The sequence below is a fragment of the Eriocheir sinensis genome, chromosome 62, assembly GCF_024679095.1.
Source record: "Eriocheir sinensis breed Jianghai 21 chromosome 62, ASM2467909v1, whole genome shotgun sequence".
Taxonomy (NCBI): Eukaryota; Metazoa; Arthropoda; class Malacostraca; order Decapoda; family Varunidae; genus Eriocheir; species Eriocheir sinensis.
The window spans coordinates 6,369,645-6,394,894 of record NC_066570.1 but is presented as its reverse complement, the minus strand read 5'-3'; the positions used below and the strand labels follow the sequence as shown (position 1 = coordinate 6,394,894).

General features: G+C 48.5%; 1 protein-coding gene across 2 annotated transcripts in view; it reads right to left on the bottom strand.

Annotated features, from left to right (window-relative positions):
- Positions 1 to 4,276: 4,276 nt before the first annotated feature.
- Positions 4,277 to 25,250, bottom strand: part of LOC126986690 (transforming growth factor-beta-induced protein ig-h3-like) — a 99,395-nt gene continuing 78,421 nt past the window's right edge. Inside the window, exons 6-15 of one of the 2 annotated variants that reach the window (XM_050843048.1) lie at positions 21,184 to 21,315; positions 20,670 to 20,838; positions 17,658 to 17,867; positions 17,022 to 17,159; positions 13,923 to 14,038; positions 13,245 to 13,441; positions 9,183 to 9,315; positions 8,579 to 8,749; positions 8,009 to 8,207; positions 5,757 to 5,904 (exon numbers count right to left, since the gene is read on the bottom strand). In XM_050843048.1, coding sequence (XP_050699005.1) covers positions 5,894 to 5,904; positions 8,009 to 8,207; positions 8,579 to 8,749; positions 9,183 to 9,315; positions 13,245 to 13,441; positions 13,923 to 14,038; positions 17,022 to 17,159; positions 17,658 to 17,867; positions 20,670 to 20,838; positions 21,184 to 21,315 — 1,476 coding nt within the window. In that variant the 3' untranslated portion in view covers positions 5,757 to 5,893. Of the gene's footprint in view, positions 8,208 to 8,578; positions 8,750 to 9,182; positions 9,316 to 13,244; positions 13,442 to 13,922; positions 14,039 to 17,021; positions 17,160 to 17,657; positions 17,868 to 20,669; positions 20,839 to 21,183; positions 21,316 to 25,250 lie in introns of both variants that reach the window. The other variant, XM_050843047.1, reaches the window with a different exon arrangement.

Sequence of the window (25,250 nt, the reverse complement as noted above, 5' to 3'; positions counted from 1 at the left end):
AACCTCATGTGCTTCTGCTTAAAACAGACTTTTTCTCTACACTAACAGACTTAACTTGAGCAGATGCTGTCCCTAGCTTTTATCGTAACCAGCATGTGAATATCTGTAAGCTTTGGAAGTAAGCAGACAAGTCTTACTTACCCTTACTTGACATACCACTGTTACCCGTTACGGGAATTATTTTTGGCGTCAAAGATGTCAGTCATCCACGTTCGTTACGATCGAGGGATAGGTGGAAATTTGTCTTTGTCATTTGATGTTTATTAATGCTGGAATTACTTTAATCATTTATGCTGGAATTATATATTTCTGTGAGATTTGTTACAACAGTGACTTCACAACTTAGTGACAGGATTTTCTTTTATAGTACTGTAGACCTGAAAAACGGAGTATTAGGAGTTAGTGGTGCTGACTGCCGATGTTTCTAAGGTTCTCCAGACTTGTCCTTGTTATCACATTGTAACTATTAGGAGACTCTACGGATAACATTACCTCTTTTCACACAACCTTATCTATTGTTGTAAACCCCACCCGTCTCGAAGGCGTGCCGAGGGTAACGACACTGGCAATTAATTGTCACGCAACGGATGAGTGTTTCTCTGCGACAGTTTTGTGACCAGGTGTGACTCGAAGGTTCCGTGTGTAGCAGATCTTCTTCAAGGATTGTTCCTTTTTCTTTTTACTATTCCAAATAGCTCCATTACCATGTATCCTAATGACAGTTTAGTCAATTTAATTTTACTAGGATGTATCATGTAAATAATTTTTCGAGCTATTATTTTGTTTTCTCGGAATAGTACTGAGCTTCCATGTCCACGACTCTAGCCCTGTTTACCTCGCCCTGTATGTACTTTGCCCATTTCTTGTTACTTCCATGATTATTTTTATTATCATTGGCATTTCCCGATGCTGTATCGTTAGGCGGGCTCTGACTTGTATATATATATATTTTTTTTAAGCAATAACAGGACCTCGTTTAACTAGTACACATTGTGCGACTGTAACATGGGTAGGTACACTGCTTTTAAAGGTCGGGTGAGTCGCGAGGTCGCGACTTTTAGAGAACCGAGCGATGTAATGTGTATATTATAATGTACATGTGTATGTATCGTGTGGCGACACCCGGTCGGTGTCGCACAACAGGATGTCTAACAACACGTCGTGCTTTTGGCCGTGGGAAGCTGTGATGAACTGACACTAGGATCAGCAAATGATGACTTTCATCAGCCGTCATCAACCGGAAGCCCCACCCTTCCGGACGAACTACAAGCAAATAAAACAGGCGAACAACGCAGAGAAGAGGAGAGAAGACGGGTGACGGGCAGGCGAGCGGTGCTCTGCCGCCCCGCGCCCTGCAGCGGTGTGGCTGTCTCTGATTTCGTGCGTCTCGCTCACGTAAACTGTAAACCTTATGTAGTACAACTGTTAATATAGTTAAAATACATTTGGTATTTGTATCAACCTGAGAGAGAGAACTAAAGTGAACTAAAGTGAACTTGTAATGGCTACCGCTCGGCCACACATCACTTAACTAAAAGGCTATTGTGTTATCTCACCTTACTACAATCAACTTGTGAAAGCAGGCAACGGTACACCGGACCTCACGTGAGATAACAGTTCGCGCCTTAATCAAAAACACAAAAAAAACAGCTAACAAAAAGGCTAACAACATACAGACATACATACATACATTTATATACATATATATATATATATATATATATATATATATATATATATATATATATATATATATATATATATATATATATATATATATATATATATATAGACACACACACACACACACACACACACACACACACACACACACAGGAGGTGGAGGAGGAGGAGGAGGAGGAGGAAAAGTGAGGCCATCAGGTCCTTCTCCTGCTTAGAAAAAAAATAAAAAAAGAAGAGAGCCTCTCTCCATTTCCAATTCTGCATATAAAATAGTTTGTTTAGTATTAAATCTAAAAAATAGTAAGTTTGGGAGTAAAATATAAGTCATGTGCAAAAATAGTTACCCATCAATTCTCATCAGGCCTGACCACCCCCCCTCCTCCCTAGCATCCCCGCTCTCGCCACGCGCTCTGATTGGTCCTAATCTCTCCCTATGCCGAACCATAAGACTTCAGGAATATGCGTACGGGCGGGCCAGCCAATGGCATATAGCCCGCGAGGGCTAACAACCCTCGAAACTAAAAGGAAAGGGCCAACGGGACGGAGATGAGCACAGCCGCCACGCGCAGGCGGGGAGAAGTGGGCGCCGGTTTGGGTGGGGGTCAAGGACCCGCGCCACCTGGGACGAAAGGCAGCCAGTGGGCGCCAAGGATTCGTCAGGAGCCTGGCCGCCCATCTCGCCCGGTGAGACGGGGAGAAGTGGGCGCCGGTCTGGGAGGGGAGTCGTGCTGAGCAGAGCGGGGAAGAGCGTCCACACGGAGCGAGGCGCCTTGACAGAATGAGGCATGGGGCTTCCGGCGCCCTCCTCTACTGTGTCCAGGCGCTGCTATCGCCCTTCTCGATCGTTTCATGCGACTGTTCCACGCGTTATTACTTCATTTTTTCTAGTGCAGCCTAGACACATTGTCGTCTAGAAGTTGGGATATTTGCCGTTTTTCTCTTGGCCTTATCGCGAGAGCGAGTATCCCTCTCACACTATAGCTATCGTGCACTAGTCATGAAGGGTTCCCAAAAGTTATCGTCTAGATTTTCCATTTCAGTAATGTTTTGGACAGGGATGGTTGGGGGTGATGGGGCCAGCAGGGAACAACTCGCTATAAATATATATATATATATATATATATATATATATATATATATATATATATATATATATATATATATATATATATATATATAAACACACACACACACACACACACACACACACACACACACACACACACACACAGGAGATGGAGGAGGAGGAGGAGGAGGAGGAGGAAAAGTGAGGCCATCAGGTCCTTCTCCTGCTTAGAAAAAAATAAAGAAAGAAGAGAGAGCCTCTCTCCATTTCCAATTCTGCATATAAAATAGTCTGTTTAATATTAAATCTAAAAAATAGTAAGTTTGGGAGTAAAATATAAGTCATGTGCAAAATGACATAGTTACCCATCAATTCTGACCAGGCCTACCCCCCCCCCCCCCTAGCATCCCCGCTCTCGCCACGCGCTCTGATTGGTCCTAATCTCTCCCTATGCCGAACCATAAGACTTCAGGAATATGCGTACGGGCCAACGGGACGGAGATGAGCACAGGCGGTGGCCGAGCTGGTAGCGTACTGGGCCCACATTCACCGCGTGATGGACGACGCGGGCTCGAATCCCCACGCTACCACTCGGATTTTTCAGTCACCGCCGAGTGGCTTAAAACTACCCACATGCTGTCCTGAAGACCACCCATCAACCCGGACTCTAGAGCAGTGTTTCTTAAAGTGTGGTCCGCGGACCCCCAGGGGTCCGTGGAATGTTCCAAGGGGTCCGCAGGATAATTTTTAATATCGATTTCAGTCAAATTTTCGGCCAAAACGTCATAAATTCCTATTTTTGTAGCACCAAATCCTGATGGCTTTTTACAGTGGCTAAGTCACATTGGGATTTGAAGATAAGCCAGTAATAAATAATTCAGTTGTAATTTCAGTATATTATGACCTGCAAACACTTTCAAACTCAAGAGGAAAATTATAATAATAAAGGGTCCGCTACATGAGTAATTTTAATAAAAGGGGTCCGCTGCACAAAAAAGTTTAAGAAACACTGCTCTAGAGGAAGCCGTCCAGGCGAATCAAGAACGAGTTCCGGGGGGCAGCATGAGCCAATGCAAGATGGCGCCACTGTAAACACTCGCCTGCGCCAGAACGGGCAGGGCCGACCATCAAAAACCACCTGGAAGAAGCCTTGGGCCGACCATCAGGCCCCATCGGGAAGATGCCTACCGGCGCAATAGGCAACAACGTAAAAAAAAAAAAAAAAAAAAAAAAAGCCGCCACGCAGCTATAGCGTATGCTATACTACGTTCATGATCGTTAGATTCTCTCTTCGTTTGTTTCTTCCCGTTTATTATTTTTAGCACGAAAACTCCGGTAAGCTTACCTTTGTTGACAAGGATTACTCGCTCAGCCGGTGGTCTGGATCAGGCGGCAGCTTCCAAGGCAGTTACGGAGTCTGGGCGGGGCACGTCTGCATTCAACCAGGGACTGACAAGCACTGAGCGTCTGAGGATCCACAGGCTCGGACACTGAGGTCGTTATTGGAAGGGTCAATGAGGAAACGAAGACCTTCCCCCAAAACTTTTATTAGGATAAATATGGAGAGTAAACATAAAAGGTGTTAGGGCGTTACAGCCTTATAACTAAAGCACCATTATAGAGGCGGCCCCTGGGGACACCCGCGGCGGGGCACGGCGTCTACTCTCGCTCTCGTCCGCAGAGTAAACAACGACAACAACATTGGCGAACTGAGGTACTGCGTAAGTCAGCCGAACTGTGTACCGGAGGGCGGCAGCGACTCGAGGGAGGAAGGAGCTCCTGCAGCTACGGCGGCAGCTCCCCGAAGAATCGTAGTAATAATGACGAATATTATAATAATAATAATAATAATAATAATAATAATAATAATAATAATAATAATAATAATAATAATAATAATAATAATAATAATAATAATAATAATAATAATAACATATAGTAATATATATAGTAACTTCTCTAAAGCTTTCAACGTATAAAATATAATGTGCGTCTATCTTCTGTGGGGTACTAATACACTGTAAACAGCTAACAATAGGTTCGTCTGTTCCCTTCATTTCTCACAGCAGAGGAGTGGCAGTGGGTGCGGGAGGCGGGGCGGGGGGCGGGGGGCTGGATGGAGCAAGCATGTAGCGCCGATAGGGGGTAGGTGGGCGGATGGGTGGTACGGCGGAAGGGTGAACGGGGAGGCCCTGCGGTGTGCTGCCTCCTGGGGCGCCGCGGCTACTCCTCGGGGGCGTCGGTCTGCTTGGAGGTCTGGTTCCTCCTGCCTCGGCCCCTGCCGCCGCCGACCCTTGCCGCCCCGCCGCTTGTGGTGCCGCTTTTTCCGGAAGCGTCGGCGCAGCGCTCGAGCTTCCTGTTTCGTGACGTTCTCCACGCCGAGGCCCTTCACCTCGGCGAACTCTGTGCCGTCAGCGTACATGTCCTCGTCCCCTGTGAAGGCGTAGGCTGAAACGGGAGACAAGGAACCAAGTTTGTTATCGGCGGAGCGGATGGGCGGCGTGAGGCGGGGGTGCAGCACCGGCACGGAGTACGTGTACGAGGTCTTGGTGATGTTGAGGCGCCGGTGACTCCGCCGCACGCTGCCGATGGTCGTGGTGCTGCGGCCGCTGCTGGCGCTGTGCAGGCTGGTGACGGGGAGCACCTCGGTGGGGCCCTGCACGTGCTGCACGTGGGAAGTCTTGCTGTATTTGTACACGCTCTGACCCAAGCCCTCACCGCCCACGTCCACCCCCTCCAGCGCCCGCACGCTCCCAGCTCCTTCCCCAAGAGCACGGAGACCCGTCACCTCCTGTCCGTAAGCGCTGCGGCCCTCCGTTCCGAGGTGGTAGGGTAGGGGCGGGGGCCGTGTGACCCGCGTCAGCTGATCGTTGTGGCCCACGACGTCCTGGCCGTAGGAATGACCAACGTAGCTCACCTTGCGGGTTCCTGTGCTGTTAAGGACGGGCGGGGGAAGGCGCGGGGGCGGCGTGACAGTGGAGGGGAAGGTGCTGGGGCCGAAGGGCTGCCTGGAGAGGTCCTGGTCCTGGCGACCCTCGAGGCCGCTGGCGCCGCTGCTGTACTGGTAGCGGTAGGTCCGGGACGAGGAGGCGTGGCCGCGGCTGCTGCCCCCGGCGCGGGTGTCCAGGCCGCCGCTCCTCCCGCCTACCACGGTACTGGACCCCCTTAAGTCAGTGCCTGATCCCCTTATAGCAGAGCCTGATCCCCTTATATCAGTACTCGACCCTCTTATGTCAGTGCTGGAGCCCCTTGAAGAGACTCCCGCTCCCTCAACTCTACTGCTGAACCCACCTGTACTGCTGACGGTGCTGGACTCCCTAACATAGGTGCTGGATCCGCTTACGTCAGGGCCAGTCCTCAGCCTAGTGCCCCCTTCGTATGTGCTGGATCCCCTCAGGTTATTACCGTAACCTCGTGAGTTAGCCTCTGATCCCCTGAGAATGGTTTCTGATCCCCTTAGAGAACCTCCTGATTCCCTTAGAGAAGTCTCTGATCCTCTGAGAGAAGTTCCCGATTCCCTTGTTTCTGATCCCCTTAGAGTAGTTTCTGATCCCCTTAATGAGCCTCCCGATCCCCTCAAAATAGTTTCTGATCCCCTTAGAGTAGTTTCTGATTCCCTTAGATTAGTAGTGGGTTCCTCAAGACTAGTGACGCCTCCCCGTAGGTCGGTGGAGTGGGTGGTGGTGATGGTGCTGGTGGTGGTGGAGGTGGCCCCGGCCTGACTAGACTGGCGGGTGGGATAGATTTCGCCGGGCCTGCCGCGAGGGATTGGGGAGAGGGAGCCTGAAGGAGCCTCAAACCTCGTCCTGGTGATGGAGTGGCTTAAAGAGTTGGAGGAGGAGGAGGAGGAAGGCTCACGGTCCAAGTCTGGATCACGGCGACGAGAGGAGGAGGAAGAGGAGGAGGAGGAGGAGGAGGAGGAAGGATACAGTGAGGCGTTGTAGGAGGAAGAGCCGGCGTCTAAATCAGCACCATAACGACGCGATGTGAAGGTGGAGGAGGAGGAGGAGGAGGAAGAACTACCATCAACAGCAGGATAATTTGGACGACGGCGGGAAGAGGTGGAAGAGGAGGAGGATCGGGAGGAGCCTCCGTCTGGATCAGGGATGTCGGGACGGCGGCGAGAAGTGGAGGAGGAAGATGATGGGGAGGGTCTACCATCTACATCAGAGTTATAAGGACGGCGGCGACGGGAAGAGGAAGAGGAGGAAGATGGGGAAGAGCTCCTATCTACATCAGGGTTATAAGGCCGGCGACGGGAGGAGGAGGAGGAAGAAGAGGAAGAGGAAGATGGGGAGGAACTACCATCTAGATCGGGGTCATAAGGACGACGTCGGGAAGAAGAGGAGGAGGAAGAAGAGGAAGATGGGGAGGAGGAGCCGTCTAGATCAGAGTCATAAGGTCGACGACGAGAGGAGGAAGAGGAAGAGGAAGAAGAGGAAGATGGGGAGGCGCTGCCGTCTACATCAGGGTCATGAGGGCGACGACCGGAAGAGGAGGAGGAAGAAGAAGAGGAAGATGGGGAGGGGCTGCCGTCTACATCAGGGTCATGAGGTCGACGGCTAGAAGAGGAGGAGGAGGAAGAGGAGGAAGATGGGGAGGCGCTGCCGTCTAGATCGGGGTCATAAGGTCGACGGCGAGAAGAGGAGGAGGAAGAAGAGGAGGAAGATGGGGAGGCGCTGCCGTCTACATCAGGGTCATGAGGGCGACGACGGGAAGAGGAGGAGGAGGAAGAAGAGGAAGATGGGGAAGAACCTTCCCTTCGACGGCCATCTAAGGACTGTTCCTCCTCATCTCGGGACCCTAGGATGGTGGTGGAGGCAGTGGTGGTGGTGGAGGAGGTGGTGGTGGAGGAGGAGGTGGTGGAGGAGGTAGTGGAGGGGTTATAGGAGGAGGACACGTAGGACCCTTCCTCGTCGGAGTGGGATCCTTGGCGTGGTCTTTGCCCCAAACTGAGGCCGTCACGGAGACCCGGTTCGTTGTAGGACCCCGGCTCGTCGTAGGGAGTCCTTGAGCCTCCTGGAAACCCGCTAAGGGCATTGAGTGAAGCCTCGTCCTCTGTGGCCTCGAGTCTCGTGCCCTCGAGGTGAGTCTCATCCACCTCGTCTTGTTCGGTGGGCGAGGGAGGGGTGGTGAGGGTGGCGGCGGCCGGAGGAGGTGAAGTAGTCGAGGAGGGGAAAGAGGGTTGGAAGGAACCCCCTCGCCTCCTCTTGGTCGTCCTCCTGCGGGTGGCTCGGGAGGTCTGGGATTCAACGCTACCTTGGGGCACGCCGGGGAGCTCCTGGTTCACGCCGTTGTACCGCTCAGCGAAGGTCACCGTCTGCTGGTAGGTCCTGCGCGTGGAGCCGCCGCCGTAACCGTAGGTACTGTAGGTGGTCTCGGGCATGAAGGCCTTGTTGATGACGTGGATCACACCGTTGGCACACAGGTGAGAGCTGGTCACCTGCTCGCCGTTCACCTGCAAGATAAGGGTGATTAGAAGTGTGTTGTTTTGGGTGTTTGTGTGTGCGCGTGCGTGTGTTTGTGTGCTTGCGTGTGATAATCCTGCAACGCTGCTGAATTCCCCTTTACGACCTATCCACACGACCTCTGCGTGTCACGAAACACACGAGAAATTAATCCAGACCCGAAAAGGGTTTTACCGGCACCGAGTATCGAACCCGCGACCGGTGAGATGATAAAACCACTCTTTAACCAGTCGGCCTAAGAGGTATCCCGCTCGCTGAGTGAGTTTAGGAGGGTTTCCCCATCACGCGGGTCACTACAATCCTACAAGCCCAGCACCAGCAGCAGGAAGACCCAAGACCAAGGAGAGGCACAGCATCCCACCTTGAGCACGTCGTTCCGGGCCTTCTTGATGTCGAAGGGCGCCGCCATGCCGTTCACCGTGTAGACGAGGTTCTTCTCGAAGGATGTGGCAGGGAACATGTTGACGGCCACGTGTTGGCGCACCACCTCCCGCGTGTAGGCGTCGTCCTGCCGCAGGCGACGCAGCAGGTTCTGTGTGATGGAGGGAAGGAGGAGGAACGGGGGTGAGGGGGAGAAATGGCAGAAGGAAAGATGATGTTAGTTCATGCGCTGACACACACACACACACAAACACACACACACACACACACATTAGAGCGACTGCAACAACGCATTGAAAATTCTCGATATGTATACACCACTGAGTGCCAGGGATCGAACCCGGGCCTTCTGGGTAGAAGTCTGGGCAGCAAACTGACTGAGCTACCGATGAGCTAACAAAGGTCACCGTGCCCTTTGACACCGTGACCTTCCTCCCTATCCTTCCTATATCCCAACACTTGCTCTTACTTCCCATTCTTTCCCTGATACTGCTAACCCTCCCCTTCCCCTTCCTCCCTATCCCTTATCCCATTCCTTCCCCTCCCCCTTCCCCTTCCCTACCCTCCCTTCCCCTGCCCCTTACCTGGTTGACCCTGGTAAAGGCCCTGTCGCTGGGGACGAAGAAGGTGTAGAACATCTCGTCGCCGGGACCCAGGCTGAGCAGGGCGCCCTCCTCCCCCTCCTCCGACACGCGGCCCACTGCCTCCAGGAAGGTTCTGCCGCGGAGGAAAGACTGGTCAGACCTGCAGAGACTTACGGACTTATGTCCGACACAGACAGACAGACAGACAGATAGACAGACAGATAGACCCCAAGACATTTTATCAGACGTGCAGAGACTTAACGTAGAGACACACAGACATACATACATACAGGAAGACAGACAGACAATCACAGACAGACGGACAGACAGACTGTTCCAAACACACTGTATTAACCCTACAAAGACTCAAGTACATACACACATACAAAGACAGACACACAGAAAGACAGACAGACAGTTCCCAACACTTTATATTAAACCTGAACAGACTTACGGACATACACAGACAGACAGACCGACAGTCCTCAGCACAACACATACTCAAACCAACCTAACCTAAGGAGGCCCAAATCACACCCAAACAGACTACACCCAAACCCAGACCCAGACCCAGACCAAAACAAAGACACACTAACCAAAACATATCCAGCCCAAACTGGCCCAAAGAAACCCCCAACACACATCAAGCCAAACCGAACCCAACCCCAAACTCAATCCTCAACCCAAGCACTTCAACCCAACCCAACCCAAACCCAACCAAGCCACACTAACTCCGACAAGCCCACTGCAACCCATTCTCAACCCAAACATAAGCTAAACTAACCCAATCTCAACCCAAACCCAAGCTAAACTAACCCATTTCCAACCCAAACCCAAGATAAACTAACCCAATTCCACTGGCTTTACGACCTACTGACGACTTCCAACGACCTGCAGGTCGCGTGAGGTCTCACATGGTCGTGCGTGCGATCGTCATGTGTCTCCACCCGCCGTGCGACCGAAAAGGTCGGCTGGAGGTTTTAGGTGCTGGTCTAAAACCTCCAGCCGACCTCTCAGGTCGCTGCCGGTTGTAAAAAAGGTTGCCGTCCGGTGACCGAATGGACTGCGTCTGGACGGCAAGCTGACTGCCACCGGTGGCCGACAGGTGACCATTAACTTTTGAACGGCGACCAGATGGCAAGCGGACGCCGTCTGGTTGCCGTCAGATAGTAAGAGGTCGCTGATGTTCGCCGTCCACTTTTCATCTGTCACTGACCGTGGTCGACGTCCGGCCTTCCACCACACGGCGAGTTGTGCGGCGACCAGTGGTAGATCAAACCACAAACCACCCTTGCCCGGAAATGAGGTACATTCCTGAGCAGTGACGTCCCACGCACCTCAGCCCGCCCAAGCTCCGTCCCGACTCAACCTGCTCCACAGGGCACAGGTCAAATACACGGGTGTATGGGTCACCTCCGCCTAACCAAAATAAATCACTGCAGGACATGATGTGCACAGCAGTAACAGTGAGAGTCAGTCGAGCTATTGGCTTTTATCCATATCAAAAAGAATTGTTAATTTCATCTTCTGCTCTGCCCAGGGTGATGGAAATGCTTTCGAACGAATATAATGTAACATACATACTAACAACAGGTTAAACCGAGATTGTTTGGAGCATTTTTTGCATGTCTGTGGCACATAGAGGGCGCGGGGGGGTGCGGTGGGGGGGTCACAAATATCCGTCTTTTGCTGCAGTGAAGCACAGAATACTTTCATTACCTTTATAAGTATCTATTTTTTCACAAATAATTTACAGAAATAAGAATGAGAAATGGTTAATATAACTGGGTGTCATGATTTCATCATTCAGGGAGTGGCCTGTGGCCGCGGGGGTCCCCGCCATTTTGATGGAGAGAGCGGGAAGAAACACTAGCAGGCGGGAAACAGAAGCTTTTCAAATAATTTCGTTAATACTGCCAACGCTGAGCTATGTGTGGGCTGCATGACCCACTATGACCAATTGCATGTGTTAGATTATTAATAAATAACAATCCATAGCCGTTAGGGCGTTTTAGCGTAAGTGTTGCACAGAAAACAAGATGCCGTATGGTGAGAGCTGGCAACTTGGCCGGCCTGAGCATTGTGGGACCGCCGCCATCTTTCAAGCCATCTTCCGCCCAGACTCGGCCGCAAGTAGACGTCCCTCCCCAGCCTCCCGCGCCACGCTGTCCATCGTGGGGTTTTCCTGCCTGTAGTATCCACAATTCCAGAGTGATTGTGTACTCAGGCGAGGGGAGACGTTGGGAGGTAAGGAGGGCACGGCGCGTTGCAGTGAGGAACGAGAAGAGGACAGAAGGACTCCAGGCCTAACGGACCACGAGGAAGATCAGGGTGTGGCTTCCCCCTTCTTCCAGCTACAGCTAAGTAACCATTTGCCAGGATGTTTTAGCATAGCTACTAGGTTGCTGTGTGCTTGGTGTTAATTAATTATTCTTAATTTCCAGCGAGTTTCTTTGTTGTTTTCAATAAACTTAAGAGCACGCTTATCTGGCTTTTGCTTACCCTATGAGAGATGTGATTGGTCAGATATTTAAATAATAATAAGGACTAGAGGGGCTGTGAGTCTGATAACTCAATTTTCAGTTATTTTATTTTATATATTTTTATTGCTGAGAATTTACGGGATTTTCGGAAGTCCAGGCCTTTCAAGAACCCCACACTGGGTGATTATATTACTGTAACACGTCAGCAGCAGGTCGTTAAGGGAGGTCGCCGTCCTCATTGCAACAGGACGCGTACTGGTCCTTTTCTGTCGGTCACCGGTCGGCGTATGGGGGGCGTCTTGGCCTGACTCCAGGTGTGAGGTCAAGGTGTGAATCTTACCATGATCGCCGTCCGGCCACCCACTGGACGGACACTAAATGACCGTCGGTAGCCGTTCGGTCGCACGACTACTTTGCCACCAATGTGGTCGGGGAGCGGTGGGTGTGAATCGCAGCATTTTGGGGTCGCGGGTGGTCGTTAGCAGGTCGTAAAGTCAGTGTGACTGTAGCTTAACCCCTAAAGGGCCGGAGGCGGCTATAGCCGCTTTTCCACGGAAGGGCCGGGGGCGGTTATAGCCGCTTTTCCACGGAAGGGCCGGGGGCGGTTATAGCCGCTTTTCCACGGAAGGGCCGGGGGCGGTTATAGCCGCTTTTCCACGGAAGGGCCGGGGGCGGTTATAGCCGCTTTGCTTTTTTCGCGCTAAATTTATTTACTTTTCGGTAATTTTCGATGACCATTCGTTGGCAACACTGCCAGAGATATGTTTAGGCTACTGCTTCAGAATCTTGCCCGCTCTCACGATGGACAGGCGTACTGACACGGATTCTGACGCGTCCGATTTCCTGCCAGACCCTGCCGAGCCCAGCAGAGCAACACGAGAATGAGAAGAGTATGCTACAATGACTCCCAAACCACACATCACAAGACTGTGTTACATAGAGAAAGCTTAGAGTATTGACTATATATAAGAATTAGAGCATGGGGGCATCCGTTTTCATTACGCACTAGTCAAGGCCACACAAGCGAAACGAACGCAGAGCGGGCAAGAGCCTCGCTAACTCCAAAAGTCTCTCCTCTTCAACTCAATATTTCTCCAAAACCACAGCACATAGAAACGTTTTCATGCAATAATTAAAAAGAAGAAGAGTTGATGATGACTATGACGACAAAGTAATTTGTTATTGCATTGTAGTTCAGCAGAATCAAGTGTGTGAATATAGGCTATTTTCGGTGTTTGGTGCTGAGGTGCCGGTCCTGTGGATGTTGTAGATGACCACCCAGGCCGGCCCTTTAGGGAGCTTAAAGAGCACCCACATGCTGTCCTGAAGACCAGTCGTCAACACGGACTCTAGACTCCAGAGGAAACCGTCCAAGTGAATCAAGAAGGAGTTCCGGGGGGCAGCATGAGACAAGCATAACTGGCGCCACTATAAAAACTGCCTGCGCCATGACGGGCTTGGGCAGACCACCAGGCCCCTGAAGAAAGCCTACCGGGGCTACAGGCGAAGACGTAAAAAAAAAAAAAAAAAAAAAGCTAAACTAACCCAGCCTGAGCTAAACCAACCGAACCCAACCTACTCGAAGCTCTGGCCGGGGATAGAGCGGAGGACGTCATCGATGCTCTGGTTGGAGGGCGTGATGACCTTGTTGATGATGTGGATGACGCCGTTCTGCGCCTCCAGGTCGGGCTCGGTGATGCGCGCGTCCTCCACCCCCAGGCCGCGACGCCACACTTGCAGGCGCACCGGGTCCTCCTCGTTCAGCGTCATGATGGCCTGAAGGAGGGAGGGGTTAGCCCATCCGCTGCGATTGGCACAGATTTGGCCTTCCCTGGTAGCCTGGTAACATATTATAGTCCCATGTCTTTTTCTGCCTCTGTGGTGGATAGTGAAGTGTTTCCCATGTGGTACTGGTGTGCTGGATATCCCCTCCCAAGTTTTTTTATTTTTTTTAATTTTTTTACAGCAAAGGAGACAGCTCAAGGGCACAAAAAAGGAAACAATAATAAAAAAAAAAGGCCCGCTACTCGATGTAAGTGGTAAGGTAGTGAAAAAATGGTGAGGTGGTGATGGTGTAGTGATGGTGAGGTGTTGTGATGTAGTGGTGATGTGGTGAGATGTATGTAGGAGTATGATGGTGAGGTGGGGGTGTTTGTAGATATCTCTAGCTATCATCCTATCTCTTTATCTATCTACCTTTCCATGTATCCATCCATCTCACTACCTACCTATCTATCTCTCTACCCATCTCTCTTACCTGGTTGTCGGTGATGGCGTTGGTCAGGTGTCGGCCGTACGCCCCGTGGAACCTGACCAGCTGCCCAGCCAGGTCCAGGTCCCGCCGAGCCTCATCCAGCACCTGGGAGTCGAGGGCTGCAGGAGGAGGATTTACATAGATAGATTTACATATAAAATCAGACCACACAGACCCCATGGTCCAGACAAGGTGGTCTGTCCTTAAACCTAAGTGATTCTACATTAATCAGATGGCTCCAAAAAGTTGCATTTCAACTCTAGTTAATAATAAGTTCAAGGAAGTAACGATCGAGCTTGTTTTTAAAGGAGTCAATCGTGGGACTATAATAATTATGTTACCAGGCTACCACTGAAGGTGGAAGCTTATTCCATTCTCGCACTACAACGTTGGTGAAGAAAAATTTGGTGCAGTCTGAATTTACTTGTCTACATTTGAGTTTTACGTCATTGTTCCTCGTACGCAAAGTGTCATTGATCATAAACAATGTTGATCTGTCTACATTCGTGAAACCATTAAATATTTTAAAACATCGATCAGTTTTCCTCGGAGGCGACGTTTCTCAAGAGAGAACATGTTAAGGGTGGAAAGCCTTTCTTCGTAGGATTTATTGCGCAAGGAAGGGATTATTTTTGTTGCCCGACGCTGAACACCTTCTAGTTTATCAATATCCTTTGCATGGTGGGGAGACCAAAACTGTACTACATATTCCAAGTGGGGTCTGACTAAACTATTGTAGAGCGGAAGTATTACATCTTTATTCTTGAATAAAAAGTTTCTTTTAATGAAGCCCAACATTCTGTTCGTTTTATTTGCTGTATCGATTCATTGATGTGAGAATTTGAGGTTTGACGCGATTTTGACCCCCAAGTCCTTAACGCATTGAACGCACGGGAGGAGGAGGAGGTGGTGGTGGTGGTGGTATGGTGATGAAGAGTAAAAGAGAAACAAGAAGCAAAGTGTGGAGGATAAGTTGGAAGAGATGATAGAGTGGAGAGAAAGCGGAAGACGAAGTTAGGACAAAGAAGTGAGGAAATGGAAGAGAGGAGGAAGAAAACGAGGATAACGAAGAGTTGGTGGCGTTGAGAAGAGGAGGAGGAGGAGGGAGAGTAAAGTGGGGTGGATAAGGTGGAAGAGGTGATGGAGTTTAGAGAAAATGAAGGACGAAGATGAGACAAAGAGATGGAAATATAGCGAGAAGGAAGAGAAGAGTTGGTGTCGTTGAGAAGAGGAGGAGGAGGGAAAGTAGAGTGGGGTGGATAAGGTGGAAGAGGTGGTGGAGTTGAGAAGAGGAGGAGGAGGAGGAGGAGGGAAAGTAGAGTGGGGTGGATAAGGTGGAAGAGGTGGCGGAGTTGAGAGAAAGGGAAGGACGAAGATGAGACAAAAAGATAGAGAGAAGGAAGACGAAGAGTTGGTGGTGTTGTAAGGTAAGTGAATGGAAGAGGAGGAGGAGGAGGAGGAAGAGAGGTGCGGGAAAGGTAAAGAAATGAGGTTACAGCTTGAACCCAATAACCTCATCACGGCACTATACAACAAACAATACCAAGCAAAACCCCAATCAAGACAACTTTTATTCATTTTAACTCTGCCTGCTACCTTGATAACCCTGACTTAGATTTTTATATAGTCATCAAGTGAAGATATATGCCCGGGAAACCAGGCCTGTATTATACTAGCTAAGCCTTGTGGGTGTACTTCAGCTTTATATTACAGATCTGAGCTCCCTGGCATTATATTTACTCATTACGTGGTGTCTATATGGAGGTAAGACGCATAGCTGGGCACGATAACAGAAAACCTTATTCCCGATAACTGATAATGGAAAACCTTATCGGTGATAACCGATATTCGTTAACTGGAGACACAAATATAGGCGATAACCGATATAAATCCACAATTCCGATACCAGCTAACGATAAGTTCGATAGGTGAAAACGATACTGTCTTGATATTTCAAATAAAAAAAACATAGATGAGTTCAAATTTTCATTATCTGTATTTTAGAAAACTTACAAAACCCGAAAACCACACGTTGACACGTACCAATGGACGGTAATACTAGAAACGCTTGAACCGGTGTTGTGTTATTTGGCGTCCCCACTGTCAAAAGCTGGTGCTTTTTTTTTTTACAAACACTGGTCTCTCGTGAACTACGCATACTCAGACCAGCAAGCGTAGACCTGTACAGTCTCACAAAGCTTTTTAACCGTAATTAAGAGTTGCTGGAAGGCTGAATCAGACATACAGTACCACTACCACCATCCCCGCTGTTTCTAGAACGACACTTTGTACGAGTTGTATTTATATGTACAGAGTGTCGTTCTAGAAACAGCGAGGATGGTGGTACTGTTTGTCTGATTCAGCCTTCCAGCAACTCTTAATGTGTTAAAAAGCTTTGTGAGACTGTACAGGGTTTCGCTTACTGGTCTGAACATGCGCAGTTCACGAGAGACCAGTGTTTGTAAACAAAAGCGCCAGCTTTTGACGATGGGACACCAAATAACACAACACCGGGTGCCTTCAATACCATGGCATGCTCACAAACGAAAATGGAATATCAAATTTGAGGCAGTGAATAATCATTTTGGGGGCAAAGTTAAATGATTTTTTTCTTTGATATATTGACTTTTGAATCTAACATAAAACCTAACTTAGTGTTTTAATGTTGATGATTTAAGTATGAAATCTCTTCACCGAAGATATTTCATACCCCGAAGTTTTTTCATACAACACCGGGCGCCCGGGCCACGCATGCGCAGTAGGGAGGAGACGGGTTTTTTTTTTCTGAGGCGGAAAAAAATAGCGATTATCGCTAGTTTGGTTACTAAGGTAACGAAGATACCGATATATATTTAAATAAGATGCGGATGGCCGATAACCCGATTTTGTTATCAGCGATAAAGTATCGCGATAACTTATCGCGATAACGCCCAGCTATGGTAAGACGCTAAATAACAATGCGGTAAAACTAACCAAACACGCCCAATCGAACACCTCTTTTTACATAACCTCCCCTTACAATTCTACCATTTTCTATAAATCAAGATAGAGGATGAATTTTAAGGGTAGCTTGTTTATACTTCCTCCCCCTCTAATACCTACCATACCAGGCGGCCTCGTCGGGCACAAAGAAGGTGTAGTCCCCGGTGTGGGTGAGCGTCTCCTCCAGCCCCGCCTTCTTCACCAGGTCGACGAAGGTGTGCAACTGACGACTCTCCGCCAGCTCCAGCAGGTTCTTGGCTGGGAGAGAGACGGAGGTGAGGGAAGGGAGGGAAAGGAAAGGGAACGAAAATTAGAATGTAAAACAAGGGAGGGAGGACGAATATGGAAGATGGGGGCACAACAAAATAGAAAGAAATATAAAAAATAGAATAGAATAGAAATAGAAAAATAGAATGGGGAGAATAAAGCAAGAAAGCACACACACTTCCGCGCACACCCACAAAGCCACCCCCCCACTACCCCCCACACACACACTCTACCCTTCCCTCCTCACCGCACACCACTTCAACAACTGTAATGCCCCGGGATCTCACGGGGGTATATCTCTTTACTTTTTAATGAATGTATGATTACATTACACAACTACCCTTTCCCTCCCCCCTCCATCTATCAAGTACCCCCCCACACCCCTACCAACAAATACCCTCCTCTCTCTCCCTTCACCCCCAACCCAGTGCCCCCCAACACCCACACACCAACAAACTCCTCTCTCCCCTCCCCCCCCCAAACACACACCTCTATCAGGCAGCAGGACGTCATCGATCATGTGGACGATGCCGTTCTGCCCCAGGTTGAAGTTGCCCCTCATTTTGGTTGTCTCCACGAAGGTGCCTGAGATGTCACAGGAGAAGGTGAGTCGGTCCCTGGAGACGGTGGACACGCGATGCTCCCCAGTCACCGCGGACTCGCAGATGACGTGGGGGATGACGTGGTTCTGGATCAGGGCTGTTGGGGGAGAGCGGAGGATGATGCTGTATGAGGAGGTGAGGTTGGTAAGGTAAGGTAAGGCAGATGAGGTAAAGTATGGTGGACTGTTTTGGGAAGGTAAGGTAAAGTTGGGGAAAGGGGACGATGCTGGGTGAGGAGGTGAGGTTGGTAAGGTAAGTTAAGGTAGGACAGATAAGGTAAATGTGAAGTATGCTGGACTGTTTTGGGTACGTAAGGTAAATTTGGGGAGAGATGAGGATGCTGGGTAAGTAGGTAAGGTAAAGAAGGGGTGATGTCGGGGATGAGAGAGTAAGGAAGTTGGGAAAGGAACGGAGAAACATGGAAACATGGAAATGCAGGCAACAGAAAGCCTATTGGCTCATTACGAGGTCGCCCGCTTGGGTGATTTAATCTGCTCGACCGCCACTTGGGGCTTGGTGAGCAGATGAAAGCACCTCGATATTGAGGAGCAGATGGAAGCCCCTCGTTATTCAGTTTACTCCCGACGCAGCGAAATGACGGTCGATTCTATATTTGAAGGAGTTGATGGTATTCGCATTTACTACTTCTGAGGGAAGATTGTTCCAGTGGCGGATGACTCGGTTTGAAAAGAAACTCCTTCCAATGTCTGTGTTACATCGACTCGACTGAATGGGTAAACCGTTATTACTAGTTCTTGAGTTGGTTTGCAGTTCAAAGAATTTGGAGTAATCGACGTTATTGAACTTTTTTAGATACTTGAAGACTTGAATCATATCCCCTCGTAGGCGTCTTTTCTCCAATGTAAAGAGATTGAGTCGCTTGAGTCGTTCCTCGTACGGTTGAGCCCTGAAGGTTGGAATCATCTTTGTGGCGCGTCGTTGAATCCTTTCCAGTAAAGCAATGTCCTTTCTGTAATTGGGAGACCAGAACTGCACTGCATACTCGAGGTGCGGTCTTACCATGGAATTATACAAGGATAGCATCACGTCTGGTGTTTTACACTCGAAGTTCCTCGCTATGAACCCGAGCATAATGTTGGCCTTGTTGTATGCTTTTTTACAGTGATTCGCGTGTTTCAGGTCACTGCTGATAGTGACTCCAAGATCCTTTTCCTCCTACATCGCTTGCAGAGGTCTCCCATTCATGATGTATGTATGGTTACTATTTTGGGACCCAATGTGCATGACTTTGCATTTGTCAACATTAAAAGACATTTGCCATTTTTCCGACCATTCGATAGAAGGAAGGGAAGGAAAGGGAGTGAAGGGAACGGATGCTGGATGAGAAGTTAAGATAAAGCAAGGGTGATGTTGGGAATGACACTAATTTGGTGGTATTATAAGATATTTCGTCGCCCAAGAACACCCATTTGACAAGGCTTTCGTAGGAGCTGTGGGCATTTCCAGGGGTTGTTTTATAACCCTGATGGTAGTTTGACCCTTCTGCTGTACCATGAAACTAAAGAAACACTCACTAGTACCCGGCTGACCCCTTCTTTGACCTTTAGAAATAGCTGATGTGGAGAAGTAAAAGTATCTTATAATACCAACCTAAGAATTATAAGGCAGAGAGACGAGGAAAGGGAAAGGGAGGAAAGGGGGTGAAGATAACAGATGCTGGGTGGGAAGGTAAGATGAGATAAAGATAGGTATGTGGTGGGATGTGTTTGTTAGGGAGGTCATTGGGGAGTGAAATATACAAAGAAAGGGATATGGAGGAGGCAAAGGGAGAGATGGGAATGGATGTTGGTTGATCAAGGTGAAGGTTGGGGGGTGATGATCTGCATTGGGGTGGGATGAAGGTTGGGGTAAGATAGGTGAGGGGTCGGAGCGTGGGGTGAGGTTGAAGGACGAAAAATGGTGGTTGTGGTGGTGATGTCATTGGTGGTGGTGGTGGTGCTGAGATTGGAGTGAGAAGGAGGAGGAGGAGGAGGAACAGGAGGAGGATTAAAGTGGTTAAGGTGGAGGAGGAGGTGGAGGAGAAGGAGGCTGGAGAGACACAAGAGGCGGTGATGAAAGAGAATTGGGTGTGTCACGTCTAAATTGGAGGTGATTGTTGTTAATGGGGTTGTGGTGATTGTTGCGGTGTTGACGGTGGTGTGGTGAGGGTTCTGATTGTGGTGATGGTGGTGATAGTGGTGGTGATAGTGGTGGTGATGTTAGTGGTGGTGGTTGTGGTAGAAATAATGGAAATTTCTTAATATAAAAATTGACTGAAATGAAACAGCATAACACAGTGTCAACTACTACTATTATTGCTACTACTACAACTACTACTACTACTACTACTACTACTACTACTACTACTACTACTACTACTACCACAACTACACTGCCCTTAATCTAATTCCAACTTCTTTTCTTTACAATCACTCACCACCTTCGTCATCACCACCACCACGCACTCACCACCCTCCTCACCCCTCACCTCCGATTGCTTATACTACCTCATACCTAAAATGCACCTCCCTCACTCTTTCTGTCACCCTAATCAACACTTCTACCAACACTAATAATTATCCTTCCTTCCCTTCCCTCCCCCATCCTCCCTCAGGCACACCATCACCCTGACGCCCTTCGGAATACGTCAGCCCCCTCCCCCACCTCCCCTCTCTCCATCACCCACAGAGCCTGACACTCATACACCAACTCTAACACCTCACCCTCCCTCACCCACTCACCATCACCCATACACCCTTCCTCATCCACGTAGTCTGACAATTATATACCCTCTCCTCCCCTTCCTTCCTCTCTCTCACACTCCCTCACCCACACAGGCACACACATTACCACCCTTACAGTAACATACCCCACCAACAACCCAGCTCCCCTCACCCACCTAGTCGTGCCTCCCTGTCGTTGATGATCTTCTCCCTTCGTGACTCTGAGAGCTTCTGGAAGGCCTCGTCGGAGGGCGCCAGCACGGTGACGGAGCCCTGCATGGTCCGCAGCACGTTGATGTAGCCACTCCGCTGCAGCACGTCAGCCAGCACCGTGAAGCGGCCGTCCTGCGCGGGGAGGCGGGTGGGTGAGCACGGGGAGTGTGGGGGGTGGGGACGGGAAAGGACAGACAGACAGACAGACAGACAGACAGACAGACAGGCAGACACAAATACATTAACAGACAGTATGTTCTTATGTTCTCTTGCTCAAACAAACACGGACACAGACAGACAAACAGATCACCAAACAAACAAACAAACAGACAAAGACAGAGACAAACACGTAAGTACATATCAATCAGTAAAGTAATTAAAAAGAAAGAAACACACACACACACACACACACACACACACACACACACACACACAAATACCCCGCCCCCCATCCCCCACCCACCCACCCACACTCACGTTGAGCACCATGTCGGCCACGTTCTGCAGGGTGCCGATGGAGGGGTCGAGGATGTTGCTGATGAGGTGCACTACGCCGTTGGTCGCGTGCTGGTCCTTACGGATGAGCAGCGCGCAGTTGGTCGTCGTCATCTGCGGGCGTGGGCGGCGGCGACGGAGAGGCGGGGACGGCGAAGAGACGGCGACGGCGAGGAAGCAGGGAGAGAGGAGAGGTTAGGTCCCGTTATAGAATCAATGTAAACACACCCGTTTGTTTTTCTTCGAGTTAGGTTATTTTTTTTACATTAGTGAACCGTTGACGATATAAGTAGCGAGGTTAGATTAGTTTGCACGATTAATTAGAATGGCCTTCAAGTTGTGTTTGGTTAGACTATATGAGGGTTTCATAGGTTTAAGGAGAGTAGGGGAGAGAAAAAAGGTTAATGGAGGGTTAGGTTAGAATACACTGAGCCACAGGTGATTATATTAGGTTAGGAGAGCGTAGGTTGGGTTAAGCATAACTGGCGCCACTATAAAAAAAAAAATGCCTGCGCCATGATGGGCTTGGGCCGACCATCTGGCCCATGAAGAAAGCCTACCGGCGCTATAGGCGGGAATGTAAAAAAAAAAAAAAAAAAAAAAAAAAAAAGTAAGGTTAGGTCCGTTTATGTGAGCGGAGAAGGGGCGTGTAGGAGAGGAAAGAACGGAGGTAGTTAGGCAAGATTAAATTACGTGAGCTCACAGGTTATAAGAGTGAGTCAGGTCCCGGTGTTCATTTAAGGGAAAGGAGGAAGAGTTGGAGAGAAAGGACGAGAAGAAAAAAATATTAGAAGCTACTTTGGAAAGATCAGGTCAAGTTCGGTTATGTTGCGTTGCGTTAAGAAGGACGAAAGGGGTCCAGGACACCTGGCCGCAGACTAACTGGCCGAGGAAACTGGCCGCCAAATTTAGCAGAAGACTAGTCGCTGCGGCCAACTCGCCGCCATATGGAACTTTTTGTTGTTGATAAATAAGATTGTGCTTGATATAACAAGAGGGTTAAAATAATTAATGGGGTGTTTTATTGGATTAAAGAAATATAAGATACTTAAGCAAAAATGATAAAATTTCAAAATTACTTTAATAAGTATTTGAAAAAAAAATAAGATGCAACTGCAAAAATCTATGAAAAGTTACGGGCAAGTCCCCCAAGATATTCAATAGAATTTCTACCCTCAAATTCACTGACAATTGCTTTGTTTCATCTACTTGTCTGTATTTCTTCAACTTGACAGGTGGGTCTTGCCCTGCGATCAGCTGCTCGGAATATAGGTCTCTTCCACGTTGGACTTTTCTCAAACAATTAATAAATTTCCAAACAACAGGATGTTGCATTCCAAGTTCATTTTGCAGCCTTCCATGAGCAGCTTCTGCGTGACTGTTTGTCCTGTTTTAAACCAATCATGAAGCACTTGATGTTCACTCGGCAGTTCATCAGCGAGATGTTCAAATGCTTCAGTCATGTACTCCATGGGAACACACGCCAGGGCCAGGGTTGTTTTTCGTCATTCCTGCCTCCCCAACACAGTCGCTTCCATCACAACTATCACAGAGCTATCACAGACTTATCGAGGTCACCTCCAGATTTTTTTTATATAAAAATAAAAATGCGGGTTAATGGAGGAAGCTAATGGATCCTTTTAGGGTTGCCAACTAGCATAATGGTTAAGAATTAAGAGTCGTATCTTATGAACCCGACCTGAGTCAGTCATCAAGAGATTCGTGTCTTATTAACACAATCACAGATGTGTCCGCGGCGGTCAATTGGTTAAGTGGCCGCGGCCAGTTGTCCCGTCCCGGACGAAAGGAAAAGGTCGTGAACGGGTTGTCAGGGTAGATAAAGTTGAGTTCGGAGGGGAAGGCGAGTTCGAAGTTTAAAGGACTATACGAAAAAAGGTATTGGAAGAAACTTAAGTAGAATTAGGTCAACTTCGGTTACGTTGCGTTGCGTTGCGTTGGGAAGGTCAAGAGGTACAGGTTGTTAAAAGGTGGTTCGGGTAGACTGGGTTGAGTTCGGAGAGGAAGGCGAGTTAGGAGAGGAAAGGAACATAAGAAAAGTTAGTGGAAGTATGTTAGGTTTTGTTGCATTGCGTGGGAAGGAAAGGACGAGAGGAAAAGGTCGGCAAAGCATAGTTAGGGTAGATTAGGTTGAGTTCGGAGAGGAAGGAGAGTTACGGGAAAAATTAGGAGAGGAGAGGAACTTAAGTAAAAGGTTCTGGAAGGGAGTTTGGTTAGATTAGGATAAGTTCGGTTTCGTTACGTTGCGTTGGGAGGGAAAGAACAATGACGAGAGGAAAAGATTATTAGAAGTTAGTCAAGTTAGATCACATTATATTTGAGTTAAGCGTCTTAGAGGGACGGGGAAAGCGGGTGAAGGACATACTATATATAATGACCGGACTCTATAGAATGACCGGACTATATATAATGACCTCTCTTTCGGCCACCTCTTTGGATTCTTTTTGGGAGCAGCGAGTATCGGGCTTTTTTTATTATTGTTTACTTTTTTGTGCCCTTGAGCTGTCTCCTTTGTTGTAAAGAAAAAAAAAATACATAGATGACGTAAAAGAGAAGTACCAAGGCGCCATTAACTACTCGCTGGATCAAGACAAGACTCGCTGGTTCACTGCGGGCCGTACTCTTAAACCTTTAGTCCCCCAAGAACACATATTTGACAAGACCTTCATAGGAGTGGTGCGCATTTCCAGGGGTAGTTTTATGACCCTTGTGATAGTCTGACCCTTCCTCCGTACCGTGAACCTAATGTCGGTATTCTTTCTTTCTTTCTTTCTTTCTTTCTTTCTTTCTTTCTTTCTTTCTCGCATCAACTAATTCTAAAGGCTGTAAGGGAGATCAGTCGGGTTGTAATGAGTCTTTTCTCACGTTCACAATACAGAAGAAGAGTCAAACTACCACCAGGGCCATAGAAAACTACCCTGGAAATGCCTACAACCTCTATGAAAGCCTTGTTAAGTGTGTGTGTGCTTGAGCGCCGGTACGTTCAAGAATATGACCCTAATATATCACAATACAGAAGGAGAGTCAAACTACCACCAGGGCCATAGAAAACTACCCCTGGATATCCCTACAACCTCTATGAAAGCCTTGTTAGGTGTGTGTGCGTGCTTGTTCGCCGGTACGTTCAAGAATATGACCCTAATATATCACAATACAGAAGAAGAGTCAAACTACCACCAGGGCCATAGGAAACTACCCCTGGATATCCCTATGAAAGCCTTATTAAGTGTGTGTGTGCTTGTTCGCCGGTACGTTCAAGAAATATGACCCAAAGATACCACACATAAGAACTCAACTGATATCCTCTAAGGCCTTTGGAAGTAGGTGATGTGAGGGGTGGAGGCGTCTAACAATACAGATCAATACACAATACGCAATCATATATTACTGAAAGCTCACCCACCCATCACTATCGCCATCAACAGTGTCATCGGTGACGTCACTCAGAACGCCGAGGAGGAGGAGGAGGATAAGAAAGGAAGAAAGGGAGAGAAGGAAAGAACGAACGAAAGAAAGAAAGAAAGAAAGAAGGAAACATGGAAACATGGAAACATGGAAACGCAGGCAACAGAAAGTCTATTGGCTCATTACGAGGTTGCCCGCTTTGGTGATTTAATCTGCTCGACAGCCTGGGGCCTGGGGAGCAGATGAAAGCACCTCGACATTGACGAGTAGATGAAAGCACCTCGATATTGAGGAGCAGATGAAAGCAACTCAATATTCAGTTTACTCCCGACGCAGCGAAGTGACGGTCGATTCTATATTTGAAGGAGTTGATAGTATTCGCATTTACTAGTTCTGAAGGAAGATTGTTCCAGTGACGGACGACTCGGTTTGAAAAGAAACTCCTTCCGATGTCTGTGTTACATCGACTAGACTGAATGGGTAAACCGTTATTTCTAGTTCTTAGGTTGGTTTGCAATTCAAAGAAATTGGAGTAATCGACGTTATTGAATTTTTCAGATACTTGAAGACTTGAATCATATCTCCTCGTAGGCGTCTTTTCTCTAATGTAAAGAGATTGAGTCGCT